Source organism: Filicampus tigris, chromosome 16, assembly GCF_054856515.1.
Source record: "Filicampus tigris isolate MCC_2025a chromosome 16, RoL_Ftig_1.0, whole genome shotgun sequence".
Taxonomy (NCBI): Eukaryota; Metazoa; Chordata; class Actinopteri; order Syngnathiformes; family Syngnathidae; genus Filicampus; species Filicampus tigris.
The window spans coordinates 15,150,001-15,170,094 of record NC_141232.1 but is presented as its reverse complement, the minus strand read 5'-3'; the positions used below and the strand labels follow the sequence as shown (position 1 = coordinate 15,170,094).

General features: G+C 42.3%; 1 protein-coding gene across 3 annotated transcripts in view; it reads left to right on the top strand.

Moving 5' to 3' along the window:
• grin2ba (glutamate receptor, ionotropic, N-methyl D-aspartate 2B, genome duplicate a) overlaps positions 1 to 20,094 on the top strand; it is a 152,038-nt gene that overhangs the window by 114,355 nt on the left and 17,589 nt on the right. For all 3 annotated transcript variants that reach the window (XM_086055120.1, XM_086055119.1, XM_086055121.1), the window contains exons 9-15: positions 110 to 318; positions 593 to 764; positions 10,437 to 10,590; positions 11,600 to 11,725; positions 14,400 to 14,629; positions 14,724 to 14,884; positions 15,864 to 16,051. In XM_086055120.1, the coding sequence (XP_085911246.1) occupies positions 110 to 318; positions 593 to 764; positions 10,437 to 10,590; positions 11,600 to 11,725; positions 14,400 to 14,629; positions 14,724 to 14,884; positions 15,864 to 16,051 (1,240 nt within the window). The remainder of the gene's footprint in view (positions 1 to 109; positions 319 to 592; positions 765 to 10,436; positions 10,591 to 11,599; positions 11,726 to 14,399; positions 14,630 to 14,723; positions 14,885 to 15,863; positions 16,052 to 20,094) is intronic.

The following is a 20,094-nucleotide window of genomic DNA, read 5'->3' as shown; positions in this document are numbered from 1 at the left end:
CATCAAAGAAATATGTTTATGCCAGTACACCCTTTATTCTTTTGGTGTTGAATATAACTGTAGTTTTAAACCCATTTTGTGTTGTTTTATATGCCATGTTAATGTGCAGGTGGGCAAATGGGAGAATGGGTCCCTCTCCATGAAGTACCACGTGTGGCCTCGTTATGAACTATATGGTGGAATAGCAACCAGGGAGGATGACCACCTGTCCATCGTGACACTGGAGGAGGCTCCTTTCGTCATCGTGGAAGACGTGGACCCACTTAGTGGGACTTGCATGAGGAACACTGTGCCCTGCCGCAAACAGATCAAAACATTGTGAGATGCACAAATTGTCTGAATTCATGATAAGAAAGTCATATATATATATATATATATATATATATATATATATATATATATATATATATATATATATATATATATATATTGGGTACATCGAGCTTAATAAATGCTATATCCCTTTGATATGAAATTGTAGTTGGTTTAGGTCAAATTCTCTTCACTCTACTCTAGTAGAGTCGACATAACTCGACATAACGTTTTCCATTAATGAAAAGATCACGTGTTCTAACTTCATCTCCGTATGCAGGAATCAGACGAAGGAGTCTGGGATCTACATCAAGCGTTGCTGTAAGGGCTTCTGCATTGACATCCTCAAGAAGATCGCCAAGTCGGTCAAGTTCACATATGACTTGTACCTGGTTACCAATGGCAAGCATGGCAAGAAAATCAATGGAACTTGGAATGGCATGGTGGGAGAGGTAAGGAGGATCGTTTTCCATGCGTGTCTCTTCTTTTATGAATATTTCAGTCACTAAACAGGTACAAGATTTGTAAGTGCGCATGGAAGGTTCACAAATGGCAACTGGAGCTCAATTATTGAACAGACCCATGCACACTTTCGACAAAGGTTTCATTATTACTAATTAAGAAATCGATCAAGGGTTTGAACCAGAGCCCTGAATTTTAATTCTTCTAATGAGCAAGACAGTTTTATGATTCCACGACCAATCATGGCTCAGCTTCAGAAAACAGGTCAGCCATGATTGGTCGTTACCAGAGCCCTGAGTAGTTGTGATGTCATTTTCAGTTGACAGACGTGACAGACGTGTAACCCATTAAGGCCTAAAGCGCCTGGCTCAACAGCTCCTCAAAACCCAACGTCGCCTTTGGAAGTACCCTTGAAAACTTGAAGTTTTCCCAGAAATTCAACACTTACAAAATGATTAATATCTCAGCCCCTGTAGCAAACAGAAACATAATTCCAAAAGAATTAGAGAGCTTAGACATGTGGCTTTCACACAGGCAGAGTTTATTATTATTTACTGTTTCAATCGAAGTTGTAAAAATAATATGTCAGCGCAAGAGAAGCACTATTTTAATTTTTTTTAAATATCGAGTGGTAATTACCATACTCTATTCTGTTACAAAGACGTCAATATCGTCATTGTCTACAAACCATATCATATCACGTCCGACTGGTTCAACTTGTTCAAAGTCCACAAGCGCGTCGTCTATATATCACTGCCGTTACTTATTTCAGAGCTCACGGCGATCGACAGCGTCCGCAATTAGCCTATGGCTTCAAGGATGATCTGCGAGTGGTACAGTTTGTTAGGGGTTAGGGTTAGGGTTAGGGTTAGGGCCAACATCTGGGATCTAGCAAATCTTGTGGTAAGAGATGAACTTGTACAGGTCAATTGCGCAAATTCATGTCAATTGCATATACAGTACTGTTTTATTTATTGCAGTGTTTACATTTTGTCACATTTGGAATGTGATTGTCTATTACTGGAAAGAGGATGCTAAAATGCGTCCCTGCTTGCATACTAAATTGTAGGAAGTTGCCATCAGAGTAGCGACACTGTTTTGGGTTGGCTTGAATCAACCTGGCCAGAGTATAGGACAAGAGACTTGCATTTATCAGTGGGCGAAGGTGAAAAAAGTGTCTGCCTTTCTTCCCAAAGGCCAAATGAACGTTGCTATATTTAGCTTTGCCGTCTAAAGCATGAATTTCCTCATGGAAATGTGTTTTCATACCTTCAATTTTGAGCAGCCCAAAGCGGCGAGGTCAGCTGGCTCTTAACATTCTATAATAGACCCCGGTCCCGGTCAAAGCTCGCTGTCAGTTCTCGTACATCAACCCGTTACAGCAGGCTGCACTTGTGCTGTCTGGCTAGTGGTTTGGTGAGGAAAAGGTAAGCAGATCAATAGCAGCTCAAAGGTCACAGGTTGAAAACACAGCTGAGTCCATCTCGGAGAACAGTCAAGTCTGCGTAACCTTCACAAGTCACAGGCACCATGACGACGTGTCCATTTTTCCCGCTACTGGCTTTTCAATTTTTATTAAACTGACCCATTTCGTCTATTATATAAAGCCATTTCAGTTACCCTGCTGGGCCAGCGAGTGTCTTTAGTGTGCACTGAGCTATAAGTGGAGTCACCTGTAATAAACGCCATCACCCTTGCTAAAAGCGTCATAATGTGCTGCCTTCTTCTCAGCCCCACAGATGAATGGTCATTAGGAGTCGGGGGTGCGGGGGGGCCGTTTTTCAAACCCTCTATTTCACTTTCTCGCGCTCTCCCACACATATGCACACACACGCGCGCGCACACACAAGCATATAAGCAATGAACACAAGGGAGAGTAAAGGCAGGTGTGCTAACACATGGACACAAACTGATTATTGCACAAATGTCAGTCCTTTTGTCTCTTGCTCTCTCTTTCTGAGTTACTCTCACACACACACACACACACACACACACGCAGACATACACACCAGCTCGGCTGTGCCCTGCCCTGCCCTGCCCTGCCTGAGAGACGAGCTGCGTCCTTCTCCAGTTGGAAAACAGCCAAAATGACAGTAGATTTCAAACTCTTAATGGACTGAGATCTGTACTGATGCTCAGACACATGCCTACACTCACACACACATACACACACACACAGCACACTCTCATGAGCACTTTCCGAGATCGTTTAAAGGGACACTTGGATGAGCTTGGCACTTATAGAATAGGTTTGCATGTAAAAATGACATCAGTACTAAAATGCCCCCCTCAAAAGACTCTGTAGTGATTTAAGGGCTTTTTTGTGATTAGGTTTACGCCTTTTTGGGGCGTGGCTTATGTTATGTTTTCGGTCTCAGCTGTCTACGTCACGTGAGGGAGCCAAGCGTGTAGTATTGCTCGCTTTTGTCAGTTCTGTTGTCTAAAATGGCGACCGATCGTCACCAAAATGCAAATGCACATTACTACTCTTGTCGCCTTCAACCTGTGAAAGTATAAAAATGTTTTGCATAATAGTTTGGATCTATTGACGTGATCTCATCATGATCACCTCCACAAAATCAAAAATACCGTGGCGATCGCTTCTCCACTTACACAGGCTGAAGCGGACAAGCGCATGAATGCACACACGAACCCCGGCTGGTTAATATTTTGGACATTTAGCGACGCTAAACTCGTGTCAACTCTCGGGAGGCAGACGGCGACTGGCAGTGGGCAAGCAATCAGGCAAGCATGGATCTTTATCCCCCATCTCTCCGATTCCCAGCTAACAGTAGGATAACAGTACAGCTAATAGCAACAACTAGCTTCAGGCCGTTAAAACAAAAGGCGTTAGCACAACAACATTAGCTCCTTACTGTCTGCACAGCCTGTGGAGGTGATCATGAGCCTGCGTCTTCATGCCTCCCAAGCATTCGCGTGCGTTGTCCTACACCGCTTGCAGCCGCCAGCTTCGGTGTGGGTGAAGCGGCGTGAGAGTGAGGTAAGACCTCAAGCGTCAATGTTCAGCAAACAAAAAGTTCCAGCGAGGAGGCTGACTGCACAGCCGAATGTGGCCGCAATGGAACGTACCGTTTCGTTATTATGTTACGTATGTTACGTTCCACGGCGTGTTGTCGGTCGAAAAACTGTGGTCATTCCTCATCCAAATAAATGTGCACATCCACTCATTCCCACTTCAGTCTCTGTAAATATCCTGATTGATGTTAAATGCTTCGCTCGTCCTAACTGTGATCAGCAAAGAAGCAGTGCTTTTTTAAATTTATTTATTCATTTATTTATTTTTTGAAGCAAAGAAGCAGTGTGCGCTCGTCCCAGCATAAATCTATGTAGCTCATGCACACTTGCACATTTCCTCATTCTCATGTAAATCAGCCACCGAGAGGTTAATCCTTTTGACATGTTGAAGTGGGCATTAGTAAGGATGTCCACATAAATTTTGGTGCCAATTGATCACTGTTTTTGGACATTATAAGCAATGAAATAACAATGATTTCCAATGGAGAGTTTGTAATCGGTTCCTCCAGTGACTCCGACCAAACTAGGATAGAACAGTAGGGGGCGCGGCCATTCTCATTAACAAGCGGCGTTATTCATGGAGTCACTTATTTCCTAATGTCTCCCAAATGCATTGATAAAATAGAAAATGACAACCCTTTCCATTTTCCTGATCAAAAAATATATCAAATGAACTTGTTAGTGAAAACATGGCCATCCCGGCCCCACCGTCCCTTTAAGGCCTTTTACACAATTTGTTACTGCTTCAAAAAGACACTAGTTCAATCACACTAGGAAGGTCAATAATTGCTAATACATTTTGTTAAAGCGGAAGTCAACCCAATTTTTGTATTATTTTTTTTTTTTTTACAATAATATGTTCTATGCAGGCGGCACGGTGGTCGACTGGTTAGCACGTCCGCCTCACAGTTCAGAGGTCGTGGGTTCGATCCCGGCTCCGGCCTCCCTGTATGGAGTTTGCATGTTCTCCCCGTGCCTGCGTGGGTTTCCTCCGGGTACTCCGGTTTCCTCCCACATTCCAAAAACATGCATGGTAAGTTGATTGGACTCTCTAAATTGCCCCTCGATGTGATTGTGAGTGTTGTTTGTGTGCCCTGCGATTGGCTGGCAACCAATTCAGGGTGTCCCCCGCCTACTGCCCAAAGACAGCTGGGATAGGCTCCAGCACGCCCCGCGACCCTTGTGAGGATAAGCGGTACAGATAATGGATGGATGGATGGATGTTCTATGCACCTTCACTAGTCTAAACACAGCATTCTGATTAATATTGCGTTTGTGGAATATGAGTGAAGAAGCAAAATCCACCTGTTTTTAGCCATCTCAGGGGGCGGCCTTTTTGTCAATTCTGTCGACTGAAAATGACATCACAGTTTCTCAGGGCTCAGATAATGACCGATGACAGATGATCACTTGTTTTCTGAAACTGAGCCATGATTGATTTTTACCTTTTCTCTGTGCAACTGTGATGTCATTTTCAGTCAACAACAGGTGGCAAAATGGCCAAAAACTGCGGATTTTACTGCTTAACTCATTCACTGCCATTGACGTATTTATTGGTCTTTTCGCAGTCCAGCCATTAAATCCCAGGAACTTGTGTTTTTTTCTAATTTTTTTTAAACATTAGGGTAAAAGAGGGTCTGAAAATGTTTGGCAGTGAATTAGTTTAATTCATATTCCACAAATGCAATATTAATCAGAATGCTATGTTTAAACTAGTGCGGCTGCATAGAACAATTTCTTGTAAAAATAAATAATTAAATAAAATGGGGTTGACTTCCCCTTTATGTTCACTGCAAAAAGATTACATTGCCATTCATACTGTTCTCGTAAAATCTTACTGGTAATGACATAACAAGTTAGGCCTCCCAACAAGATATACAGACACACACCAGCTGAGACGCTTGCACACACTCACACAAACTCAGATCCTTGCTCACTCATTCTCAATAACACCCACATGGGTCACTTTCATAACACGGAGAGAACATGTCGTAGGAGGGAGATGGAGAGAGCAAATGGAGAAGAGAGAGGAAGTGAGCAAACTGCTGCACGGGCTTCTTCTCCCCCCTGGGGCGACGTTCACACATTAGGCACTAACGCGCGCACGCAGGTGGACGTGCACGTCGACTCTTCCTCCTGACAAATAAGACTGCCGTACCACGTAAGCGCACACGGACACAGACCGTCAGGACGGCCGTGGACAACTTGCAGAGCAGATGAGCGATTGTCTCTCTACCTTTGAGCGTCCGCTTCACAGGTGGGGAACAAAGGTTCACTACCGTCACTTCATGACTCACAAGCACAAGCACACAAACGCTCTCTCACACGCTGGAGCTTTGACTCATGCGCACTTTATTAACACGACAGTCTCAAGCCACTTAAGCACAAACTGGGGACTAGATATAGTACCTGTGGCGGGGTACTGAGATGGGGGAGGGAGGCTGGGGGAAGTAGGCCAGGTATTGGCATGCCTATTTGGAGCAGCCATGACCCACTGTGATAACCTACTTTCTTCCCTCTCTTCTCCCCTGATGGGCAGTAAGAGTGTCCACCTTCCCTTACTACCTTTGTTAAATACATACACTCGCTGGATATTTCATTACAAACATACCGCTCCACTATCTGATGAGATCCAAGATAAGCACGATCAAGAATAATTGTATTATGTTTTATTGTTTTCTTAAAGTAAAAGACCAAACTCCAACATGGATTGATCAGGGACTGAACAAGCCGCATAAAAAAGTTCTCCCTCTGACTGGGGACTCTGCCAGTAGGCAGCAGACCCTCAGACCTGATGGCAGAACCACATCCGATTTGGACTTCATTTTTAGCGGGGAAGGCAGGTTTAGTTTGATATGAAACCAACCTGTTATTGGTTACAAAAGAAATTGCTCTTTTTGACCTCTCAGCAATGGACTCGCTCTGGGTGGTCGCTGGATATCAATTCAAAATGATCGATGTCTAGACAGCTGTTATGACATTCTGATTGCAAGGTCTGGCTCTAAAACCTAATATTTACCCCTGATACATTACAACATTGAACATATTTCAGTGCTTTTAGTCTTTCATCTCCACGGGTAATAACAGAGGCTTCAATATTATAGCGGTGGAGATGCAGGTGGCAAACAGCCATGCTTGTATTTAAAACAAACGCACCACAGATATCAAACTTCCAAACAAGTTGAATATTACAATTATTTTAGTAGAACTGACAATAAGTATAATTTTCAATTATTTTTTTGCCTTCCTTTTTTGTCTTAACTAGCCAGATACTGATATATTGTATATATATATATACTGTATTCCAGCTGACCTCCTCTGCCAAACATAATTTTTGTCAGAAATACAAGGCTTACTATTAGCGTATCTGATAACTAAGTTACGGTTTTGAACTTTTCTCCTCGTTATTTTTATGTGATGAAAAAAAAAAACCTCACGACATAACCAGTGTTCTATTTGTCTCTGAAAGGAGCATGAGCTTCAAGTCACTTCCTAATGGACTATACGCATGGCAGCTCGTTACACATTTCCAGTGGGAAGATTCACAGGCATACAAGCTTCCGGTTTTCATTTATTCCAAGCTCCCGGGGCGCTATCTGGAGGAAAAATAACCTCATTCTTTGAAATCGTGTTAGTGTGGGTTTTTGTAATAGGCATATTCAATAGCTCGGAGGTGGAAATGTCATCCGAAGCAGTGACTTTTTAAAAATGCTGATCTGTGATGCGCCGGCCATTATGTTCAGCCTTTTATCCGAAAACGTTTACCAGTGAGCCGGTATTAGGAGATGGAAAGTGTATACGACAATTTAAATATTGCATTCTCGAATCGATGAAGGTAGTCTGTCCGTCTTTCTCTTTGTTTCTCAATGCTCGGCTCCCCGGCGAGTCACTAAGCCGTGCTCTTCCTCACTTCCTCTCTCTTCACCATAGAATGTGAAAATAAAGGCTTTCTATTCTATTTTGTGGTTGTCTCTGTGCTCTATAAATAAGGTTAAGTGTGTCGAAATAAGCCGCGCAAGTCTATGTTCACATGGACCTACATTTACTGTGAAACAGTAAATAAGGTAATACGTCATTTATAGTAACTTGATGTCATTTCAGCAGATTGCGAGTATATTTCAAACGGTTTGAGGCTATCGCTATACGTTAGACTAGGAAGTTAGCAGAGCTGGGCAGTCCGTCCCTGGGCCGGACCGGTCGGACCCTCCGGCCCGGCCGGATGCCCATTTTTGGGGCAGGGGGTGGGGGCTGACAAATAAAAAAAAATGGCTAGACTAAGCATGGCCGGAAGTTGATTTTAGTCGGGCCCACTAATCGGCCCTCGTGCGTTTGACGTGGTCGCGAGGCGGCCAAATTTCATCTCAGCCTACTCAGTGAAAGGCTTCTTTTTAGGCTTCTTTCTACTCCCGCGTCGGCGCGAGCGAGAACTGCCGCATTGATTCACGTGACCGACGCATTTTGCTGTTGGCGACAGGTCTACAACACATGCCACGCACCCATCAGGAATTGTTGGTGCTCTGATTGGTCCATTATGTCACATGTTGCGATGATATACAGTTTCCCACACGGAGGAGAGAATGCACCTCGCAGCTCGTTGCTGCTGCAAAGCAAACTAGTTCGGAAATGAAATTAAATGCATCGTCTAGTCATCTCGGTCCCTTTATGATTGTAGCAGGTACGATATCCATTGTTGTCGCTGTCTTTTTGAAGCGACGCACCTCGACTTGGAACTTAACAGTTTCAAAACAACTTGTGTCCACGAGTATATTAAGCTGCGCGCAGCACTCAAGTATGACGCTGCCACATCAAGGTGTGGTTCATGCACTTCTTCTGGCATCTTCTACTTCCAGAAATACGCTGTAGAAAACCTGCTGTGTATAGTGGTTTGCTGGCATGCTTTTATTTTGAAGGCCGTGAACGAAGGGAAGTGTGGAAAATAAATAACTTGTTGAATGCGACTTCTGGCCATCTGTTGGACCCAAATAATTATACAATATGACAAAACCAACCCCAGGGCTCACAATGGAAGTAAGCACATGCAGTTGGGTAAGTAGTAAAGTACTGGTGGTGCATTTTGAAGCGTGTCCACAGCGGGTTCGAATAGTAAATTAGCCAGGTAATGATCCTTAAAAAGCTTCTGCCGTTAGCATCCCTCCCGCGGCAGCGTCAATCACTGGCACTTTGTTTGGTGGGGGGTGGAGGGGGCGGAACGGGGCGGGGGCCGACAGTGTTTATGAATAAGGGTGGGGGGTCGCCGGCGGAAGGGTACCCAGGTCAAGGGTGTAGGGTTGCAGCCGGACCGGCAAAAGAGGGTCAAGTGCCCAGCTCTGGAAGTTAGCATGCCTCTGTACCACAAACGTGGAAATGATGCGATGAGTCCATTGGCTCTCATTGGACCACACACATAAGACTTTGTGATTACAAATGTTGAACATTTACGATTGTCGGCCCCAACCTTTTTCTGACCACATGGCAGAGGTAAAATCACCCATAACGCATCCATGCCACAGCATAATTAGTCCGGATGATCTTTCAGGGGCAGCTCTAATTTCTTGAGCTCAGTGATTGGCTTTCGTTGTCATTTTATTCAAGTAGCATAGCGTAGCAATATTACTTTTATAACCAGGCGCCTTACAGTGTGCTCACCCCGTTGCATTTTATCAGGACATAATTTATACAGACGTTCATGTGTTCCATGGCTGTGATTCCCAACCAGTCTGCCATGACACATTAGTGTGCCATGAAAGATCATCAGGTGTGCCACGGGAAATTATCCAGTTTCACTTAATTGATCCGATAAATCTATGCCAGCAACACAAAGTGACAGGCAGAACCATTAAATTCTCTTCCACTATGGCTGAGGGTACATAATTAACCTGTATATCCACTTGTTGTAACGTTTTTCTTTATGTGACAAGAGACTTTTTCTAACGTAAATGTAAAGACTAAATAATAGACCAAACACTCCTTCACACCTGGGGATGTAATCCTAGAGTCTCGAATCTGGAACAGTAGGCATTTACTTGTCTGCATAAACTGTGAACCTTCAGGAATTGAAATTGAAGAAAGAAATTGCGTGAATGCTGGAAGCATTCCACATCATTCTCTTTCATTTAAAATCATTACACATCATTCTGTATATTTTAATATCATTCCACATTTTTGACCAACATATTGTACATTTTTCACCAATATCGTTCCACATCATTCCATATAATTGCACATCTTTCAATGTCATTCAGTTTCATTCCATGTTTCCTTATTTTTTTCGTTCAGCATTTGGCTGGTGAACAGTTTAGGTTTCACCCTGCCCACCCAAAGACAGCTGGGACAGGCTCCGGCACGCCCGCGACCCTCAGGCGGAAAAGCGCTTCGGAGAATGAATAAATGAATTTCAGCATTCACGGCAATTTCTGCAGAAATTGCATTTTTAGTTAATGAATGTAATGAATGAATGCAGTAATACAGTAAATAATACAATTCTCATTGAACTGCACAGTGCTTTTTGTGTGCTTTGAGGAATTGGTGAAAAATAAGAAATTGATCAAGGCTTGTTGGATAAACGGGTTTTACGTTTTTTATGGATCGGGTGAATGGATGCTAAATGTATTGCCCTTGTTGTCCAGGTGGTGTTAAAAAATGCCCACATGGCCGTTGGTTCCTTGACCATCAACGAGGAAAGGTCAGAGGTCATCGACTTCTCCGTCCCCTTCATCGAGACTGGCATCAGTGTCATGGTCTCCCGTAGCAACGGCACCGTTTCACCCTCTGCCTTCTTAGGTGAGCAACGGGGAATATTAACAATAAGACTATGCACCTTCTCTCCGCAGGCTTACATGCAAACGCCAATCTGCATAACTGTCGTTGTACCGAGCAACTAATACATTAGACCAATGATTCTCACAAAATGTAATGTTAATTTAAATGTTGGACTGGAAACATGGAGCAGCACAACGTCCGTACTACAAATCTGTGTTGATGCTCATAGGCCAGATGAATAAATATGAACTAGGCTTTTTTTGCATGTGGTGAATTAAAGGGACATAGGCTCTGTGATTGTGTGATCAAGTGTGAGCTTTTTATTTGCACTTTTACACGTAGTTTTTTTTTCTTCTCAGTTTGTTCTCTGAATGCATCTTAGAAAATGTCTAATTAGATATGCTTGCTAATTTGGTGCAATTGAGATTTTATTTAATTTCCCCTCTCAGTTCCGAAATAGAGCGCTCTGAAATGCATGTTGCGCATGTGTTATAAATACATATGTGTATCAAAACACTGACGTACATGTGCTTTCGGATCGCGGGGTCACAAGACATAGTGGGAATTGAATCGAGGAGTTAAATGGCAACACCACACGTGTTAGGAAGAGTTTTACAGCTACTGGACATGACAACGCGCTCACTCAAGAATACTCCATTATATGCTGCAGTTGAATAATATTTTGTTTTTCTCGGACTCTTTGTCTCTTTGCCCTGTGCTTCCCACTCAACTCCATTTCTCCTACTCATCCTTCCTTTTCTCAATCTGGCACACCATATTTGCATATCTCCTTTCTCTTCTCACTCTGTCACCTCATTTTTTTCATTCGTCTCCAACAACCCTTGCTCTGGTTCGCCTTCGTTTCCAAACATCACCCTTCTCCATTTTCTGGCTCCCTATGACCTCCCTTTCCCCGCCACTCGTGTCTTTTTCTTATCACTGTTGGTCCACCCGGCCTCACTCAACCCATCCTCTCACTCGTCTCTCTTCATCCTCCCCTCTCCTCGCTCTTTGCTGCCTTGCCCTCCAGAGCCCTTCAGCGCGGATGTGTGGGTGATGATGTTCGTGATGCTGTTGCTGGTGTCAGCATTTGCCGTGTTCATTTTTGAGTACTTCAGCCCCGTGGGCTACAACCGCTGTCTGGCTGACGGCAGAGGTGAGGGCCCGCAACTCAACACACACTGCACACATGTAAACGCACAAACAAGAAAGAGACGCGCCGGTTTGTATCACGCGGCACTACTGTGCAAGGTGTTGTGAAAGATGCTAGTTGGCGGCTTATGACTGCATTGATTTTGTAGTTTCAGTTGGTTTAATCATCCAACAGTCTCCCTTTACAGCATGTGCAATGACTTGTATAACAATTTCCCTTTTCAGAGCGCCTAGTGCCAAAATATATACAGTGGTACCTGGGCTTATGAGCTTAATTGGTTCTGTGGCCCCGTTTACCTCTAAACGTTCTTAAATCAAGGTAACTACTGTTCCCGTTGAAGTAAATGGAAATGCATTTAATCTGTTCCAGATCTCAAATTATTTTCCCTTTACATTTTATGTGTAAATATATATATATATACCTATAATATATATATTTATATCTGTATTATATACATCAATATATTTATAGATAGATAGATAGATATCGCTAACGTTGGGCCAAAAAGTTGTACCTCTGAAACAGTAACCCAGAGACCCCAAAAATGGCAACTTTATTCACTCATTGGTATTGCATCATGAAAGAGAGCAAGCCATTTTCAACACTTCAGATTGGTCAGTAATGTGTAAATGTAACACCCTGTTGTGTGAACCGACCACTGTGACCTATAGTATAGATTTTTGAAAAAGTATGAAATTCACCAAAATGTGACTGAAGAGGTTTTTATTAACCTTTTTATTATATATTATAAAGTAATTGTTCCTATATTAGATGCACTCCTGATAATGATAAGTCCATCTCAAGCCATTTGTCCATATTGTGTACATATGCCTAGCAGTGATTTTGTCACGCATCTGTTATATATCTAGATATCTCTCTCTCTCTCTCTCTCTCTCTCTCTCGCTCTCTCTCTCTCTCTCTCTCTCTCTCTCTCTCTCTCTCTATATATATATATATATATATATATATATATATATATATATGATATATTATTTTGCATATTCAGTTAGAGACATGTGCAAACATACCATAGCCCGCCTCCATATTGAGACAAGCCATTGTTGCTGATTTCATCGCCCTCCTCTTCCTTCTACTTCATGCTGCCCTTTTCATCATTTACAGGTGTTCTATGCTCCGCTTTCAACACAGCGTCAGTGCTTTTACTTCCACGCAGTCCATTTGCAAGTTATTTGCATACATTTCCATACTGCCTAAAATCAAGTTGGCACTGACAGCAAAGGAGATAGTTTTGTGTTAGATCTCTCAAGCCACAAGGCCATCTAATGTGGCTATATTTAGACAACATCCATCTCTTCTTTCCATTCCAACTTCATATTGTAAGGGTGTTCTCTTCCTTAACCGCAATTTTCCTCTCTGAGCCTCCTTTTTTTTCATCTTCATCTTGCACTAAGGGATTTTTTTTAGGTGCAGATTTAGTTTTGGACACAAAGGATTCTATACAAAAATACTGTATATCAATGGCTGCAGATCTCCACTCAATTTATTTAACTGTCTCTCTCACAAACTTTACAAAGGAGAACATTTGGCGCACGAAAGTCTGTTTGTCCATGAACAAAGCCCCCATATCACAATGCAAACCCACATGGAGGGCACGAATACTGTCTGTCTCCCTGTCATGTCCCCTCTCTCTCTCTCTCTCTCTCTCTCTCTCTCTCTCTCTCTCTCTCTCTCTCTCTCTCTCTCTCTCTCTCACAGGCAAACGCACACACGCGTTCACACTTACCCACACAGACATTACAATCCAACTGCTATATCACCCCATAATGGCTAGACGGAGACAGTCTGCTCTCAGTTCATGAGTGAGAACTAATTAAATAGTTTATTCATTATGCCACAATTCGTGATCATGATCTCCATACAATTGATAGTGTGTCAAATAATGGACATGTGACTCAATGAATGCAGATGACTCAATGACTACAATTTAGGGAACTGTACCAGACGTCTTTTATCCGTCAGGGAGATAACTATGTTGCTGCTGGACACTGCGGACATGTTACTATGTTATAGTATCCTAGAAAATCATGATAACAGTGAAGCCCAAAATAATACTTAACTTGGTCACATTTTGATCATGTTTGTATTTTGGATTGGTGAGTGGGTAACATTTAGCTAGAAATAAACACAAGAAATTGGTGAAAGACTATTAAATGTTGTATAAAGAAACTCAATTTGGCTCAAAATTTTGCCAGGAAATTGTAATTATGAACATAAGACAATATATATATATGACTTTCTTTTTTTCATGAAGAATTGTGCCAGATTAACAAAGAAATCATTTTATTTATACAGTACACGCATCCAACCACCCATCCATTCATTTTCGACCACTTATCCTGTTCGGGGTCACGTGTGAGCCGGGATCCACTTCGGCTGACTTTGGTTGAGAGGTGTACACTGAATTTGTCTCGAGTCAGTCACAGGGCACATACTGTATTGGCAAACAGCAATTCATAATCATATTCACGCCTCTGGCAATCTAGAATCTTTGGAATTTGGGAGGATATCCCGCACAAGCATGGTCTGGTGACGTTGAGTGCCTCTGGATAAAATGATTACGATTAAGCTAAGGAGCCATCACATTGCTCTCTGGTGTGAAGACCAATGTTTACACTGAACTTGAGGTAATCGTAAATGTTGGCTGTGTTTCTTTCAGAGCCACACGGTCCGTCCTTCACCATTGGCAAAGCCATCTGGTTGTTGTGGGGTCTGGTCTTCAACAACTCTGTGCCAGTGCAGAACCCCAAAGGTACCACCAGCAAGATCATGGTGTCAGTGTGGGCCTTCTTTGCCGTCATCTTCTTGGCCTCCTACACTGCCAACTTGGCTGCCTTCATGATCCAGGAAGAATACGTGGACCAAGTAACGGGACTTTCGGACAAAAAGGTCAGATAGTTGTCAGATATGCATCTTTGTCATTTGCTCCGCTTACCTCACGAGGAAAGTATTTTTACAGCCGTGTTCTGTCTTGCATCTTTAGTTCCAAAGCCCCAACGACTTCTCGCCTCCCTTTCGGTTTGGCACTGTCCCAAATGGGAGTACAGAGAGGAACATAAGGAACAACTATCCCGAGATGCACTCCTACATGACCAAGTTTCATCAGAGAAATGTCAACGAGGCTCTTCAGAGTCTCAAAGCTGGGTGAGGATTTCTAGAGGTTTTTTTTATCTTTAAAGTAGAAATCAACCCAAACACATTTTTTTTCAAGAATATGTTCCCAGCAGGCCCACTAGTTGAAATACGGCATTCTGTTTAATATTGCGTTTATGGAATATGAATTAAGCAGCAAAATCCACCCATTTTTAGCCATCTCAGGGGGCGGCCATTTTGTCACTTCTGTCCACTGAAAATGACATCACAACTGCTCAGGCCTTATTTAACGACCAATCGTGGGTGACTTGTTTTCTGAAGCTGAGCCGTGCTTCAGCCAGAGATGGCTGAAAACGGGTGAATTAACTCTTATTCCATAAATGCGATTTATCCGAATGCCTTGTTTCAACTAGAGCGCTTGCATAGAACATATTCTTGAAAAAATATATTATGGTTGACATCCTCTTTAAGAAACACTTGAAAGCTTTTTTAATTGCGTTTTCAGTTATAAGCCAAGTTCTAAGGTGCACCTGCACTTCCATGTAGGTTGCAATACACAAACTACTTCAACATTCAATATGAGAGTTGCATTGGTGTTAAACTGCTCACACTAAATCCTGTTTCAAATTTTGATTATCATTTTTTAAGCTATGTGAGGAGAGTCAATCTCCTTAGAATGTGTTGGCGTACCTAATGTTGTGACCAGTGAGCTTTATATTGACACTAAATGGCTAAAGTGCACACTTGGTTGTGTGTTCACTTTCTTCCCATTTCTGCAGTAGATGTAAGCATATTGTTGATAAATTCCTAACCTTCCCTTTTTCACTTGGTTTAATTTTATGGGTTTTTTTTTTTTTCCCACCACACTGTGTGCCACTTCAGCCATGGCAAACCGTCTGCAAGTCTATTACACTTATCACCAGCTTAGTGCTATTTAGCAGGTTAATTGGAATGTTGTAGCTGTGATGTCTTGCTCCTAGGTGCTAATTAAGTGTAACCTATCTCTCTCCCGCTCCTTCTTTTTCATTAGCAAACTAGACGCTTTCATTTATGACGCGGCCGTGCTGAATTACATGGCCGGCAGGGACGAGGGCTGCAAGCTGGTGACCATCGGCAGCGGCTACATCTTCGCCACCACCGGCTACGGCATCGCCATCCAGAAGGAGTCGCTCTGGAAGAGACATGTGGACCTGGCCATCCTGCAGCTCTTTGGAGACGGTGAGACACGGCGCTCGTCTATTTTCTGTCTACAGCTCAGTGCACCGAGCACACCAAGGGCAATTGCCTTACTTCATAAGTGAAGGGAGCAGATTGTTCGCTCTGCTCTTGGAATGATTTATTGAAAGATCCGCTCACATTGAATTTTCAAATAAGACGATCATGGCGGGCCAGTTTCCCCGTAAGGAAGGATTCCGACAGCCCTTGAGGGAAATTAAACCTCCTAACACCTTGGAATGACTGCAAGCCAATACTCTCTAAATGTTTCAAATGTGAGATAGCGTTAGCTCTTTGTGATCAGAGCTGTGGCATCACACATCAAACGTCTGCTTTGGATTTATTGCATCCCCTCAGCACAACTCAGGGGTAACATTGGATTTATAGTCATCTGTCTGCCACAGCTGCATTGTTTTTGTGTGTGCACACAACGCAGGCCACAGTATTATTTGGATTTTTTCCTAACTTCTTTTTGGTACTAACACATAATAACGAAACGGAGGTTGCTCATTCGGATATACAGCGCATTAATATCATGCATATTTGTGGTTCACTTTTCACAAGATCACCTATTCATGATTTTTTTTTCTGGACGATCCTATCTCAGTCTGCACATTCCAAAACATTCTAAGATGTCATAAGATGTTACCTTCCTTTTCTTATTAGTAAAGTATAACGTAATACAACATAGTACAGTTTTTGTTGGCAAGGAAGTATGTTGACTAAGATGCACACTGTATTTTGTATCAGGAAGCAGTTAGTTTAGCCTGGGTTGTCAGTGGAAGTTACAGAGTCTGTAAGTCAAATGATCCGTAAGACATTTAAAATCATATTAAAGTGTTTGGGGATTATAGTTTGTAGTATATACCGGTAGTTTAAACTTACTACAATAAAAGAAATTCTTAGAATTTTGGGCAGGTGTGAATTACTCATGTTTTATCGCTATTTGCGGGATGAGTTTAGACGCTGTTTGCGGGGCGTTAATTGTATTGTGGTTATGGACAACCCTGCATTTGTAATGTATGGAAGGCAGCCACAGGCGACGTTCTTTAGGAGTTTAGATAATATTGTTTCATATGAAATACCATCCTTCCATTTTCTATACTGCATATCTTGGTCTCAGGCAAAAGGCCGACTACACCGTTCATATACATTCAAACCTTCACTAAGTGGAAATTGAACCGACTCTGCCTGCACAGAAGTCAGGCACGTTGACAACGATATCATCAGTGACTTCATAATGAACACTTCTGATGAAATCATTTTCGAAAGACACACATTGAGATAGAAATATCCACATTTCAAAACTCAGCATCGCGTCTTTTCACAGATTTTCTTTTTTCGAGCGATATCGTAAACCTGGCAAATCGAACTTTGACTTCCTGCCACCTGCTGGAAATCAAACAGGGAGTCCACGTCACATGCCAATCATACAGGCCTACTGTAGCTAGCTGAGAGATATGCAGGGTGAGTGAACCGTTACAAGGCATTCAAAACTAGTAATAAAATCCATATTCCAAATGTATTGAAGCAAATATGTTCTTTATAACATGTGAAAATAAAGTAAAGGTAGGACAATATAAGAACATACGAAAAACAAAGTGAACAGCTATCTTAGCTGATTAAAGGGTCAACCCAAACGTATTTTTTTCAAGAATATGTTCTATGCAAGTCCACTAGTTGAAACAAGGAATTCTGATAAATATTGCGTTTGTGGAATAAGAGTTAATTCACTCGTTTTTAGCCATCTCCCTCACCAGCTCACCTGGTTTTTTTAAACTGAGCCATGATTGGTCGTTACCTGAGCTGTAGTCATGATCTCATTTTCAGTAAACAGAATTGACAAAATGGCCACCCCCCGAGATGGCTAAAAAGCGGTGGACTTTGCTGCTTAATTCATATTCCACAAACGCAATATTTATCAGAATGCCGTGTTTCAACTAGTGGGCCTGCTGGGAACATATTCTTGGAAAAAAATGTGTTTGGGGAGATTTCCCCTTTAACAGTAGAGTGACCGACCATTTGGAAAATAAGAAATATGACAATAAGAAAGTCCTCATTATTGTTGCCCGTCTGAAATATGCTTTTGTAATGGTGTCAGTGATACTTAAAAATCTTTGTGTTCTTCTAAATTCCCCAAACCATCCATCATGTTCATGCTGGTAAGTGAACCATAGACCCTCCGGGGCCGGCTATCGTGCGTCCCAGTTAGTGTCGCCAGCATAGCTCCTGGTATGTTTCGACCCTGCGTTCGCATGGGTTTCCAGGTTTGTTCGTGTGTTTGTGCGTGCGTTTGTGTGTGTGTGAATATGGGTCATCGCTTTCCACATGAGAGTGCCTCATGAGAAGCGATGAAGAGACTTATTTTTATCACCCTAAAAAGAAGAGTGACAGACTGACTGAGTGAAATGTGTTGTTTGGTTTAGAAAAATCACTTTGCAAATGTCAGGCAAATGTTTTTTTTTTGTATTAGCTTATTTTGTGTGTGTTTGAACATTGTCTTTCAAAAGCGAGGCAAGAACCAATCAGCCATGTCTTTCCTCTGCTCTGGATTTCAATGTGACATTGCCACACCTCAGCCCACTTGCTTCCCCTCCTGTTGGCCTAGAAAAAGATCAGACTCACGTGGAGAGCCCAGTAGTCAAGTATCAGCGTAGGACGGTTCTAATGTTTGACACGAGCTCCTAAGAATAGATGTTGGAAACTCTACAAAACTTAGTTGGCTTTTGAAACTACAGCACATTTCGTTTCTACTCACGTTATTTTGTAATCGAAGTGATAAATTGATGTTTAATTTTCGGTGCAAAGTCCACAGCGAATGCGGTTCCGTTTGCATAAGTTTACATTTTAGAGTTTCAGACAGTGCAAAACGTTTACTGTTATGGCCATCAACAGTGCAGCATATCTGAGAAAAGGGTCTCTTGCATGGCTCACAGTATACAACACACTCACCAGTCATCATCAGTGCTTCTGAACAATGTAATGGGATTAATTGAAGAATTGTACCCACAAAGATAATACGCACATAAATTAGCATTGTGTTTATTAGTGTGGTTGTAGCTTGCAGTGGTAGCTAAATTAAACAAAGTATGGAAATACATACATATATGGCCAGCCACAGTATAAACGTTTTATTAACATCTCTCTTCATCATCAAATGAGACCCTTGCAGTGTACAGTTTGTAGTAGCCTACTGGACATTGACTATACAATGCAGACATCTGTCAAACTATTGCAGATGAACTTGAAATAGCCTACGTTTGATAGCCCTTCCCATACATTGTAATAAGGCACTAGCTCACATTGACCTGCTCAAGTGATGCGACATAAAACTGTTCATGTCACACATTTACTGTTATTAAATGTTTCGCTTTTTATAGTGTTAGTGCTCCCGAGCAGCTCCGGACCATGAACCACTGCTCATGTGTTCCACAGAGGCTCTTTATGTGACATAAAAGAATTTAATGAAAGAAACCAGATTGCCCCAAAGGAACTTTTCTCCCAAACCTGACATCACAAAACTGTCTTGCCTCCATGCCCTTGTCATATCGACACAAGTGTTCAACGCCGCTGTGAAGTCAGAATGCCTTGCCAATTGCAGGCAGGCAACACAGTCGACCCCTAGCAAGCAAAAGAAGGTTGACAGCTGATCAGGTGTGCGTGCCTTTGAGCACATACAGTAGCTTGCGTGTAGCAGAGCTTCCCATTTCTAGGGAGTTGCTCTGAAGCGCTGCAATGACACCCGAATGTGTGATTAATTAAGCAGCTCTCTCCCTCTCCAATCATCTTTGACGAGCAGAACATAATGAAACCGTATGCGACAGACCAAACCAACGCTGGAGTATAGTCTTGATTACAGTATGAAGAACACTTCTAGGCCATAAATATGTCAAATCAAATTAAATGCAGTGATATTATTTTCTTCCTGGAGTAGAGAAATAATTTCTTAGAGCGTATTGATTGTCTTTATTCAAGGAGCAAAGTGCAGATATATGTATGACAGTCCGTTAGCCTATAACACAGGCAACAACTGCTCGCTATTGTGG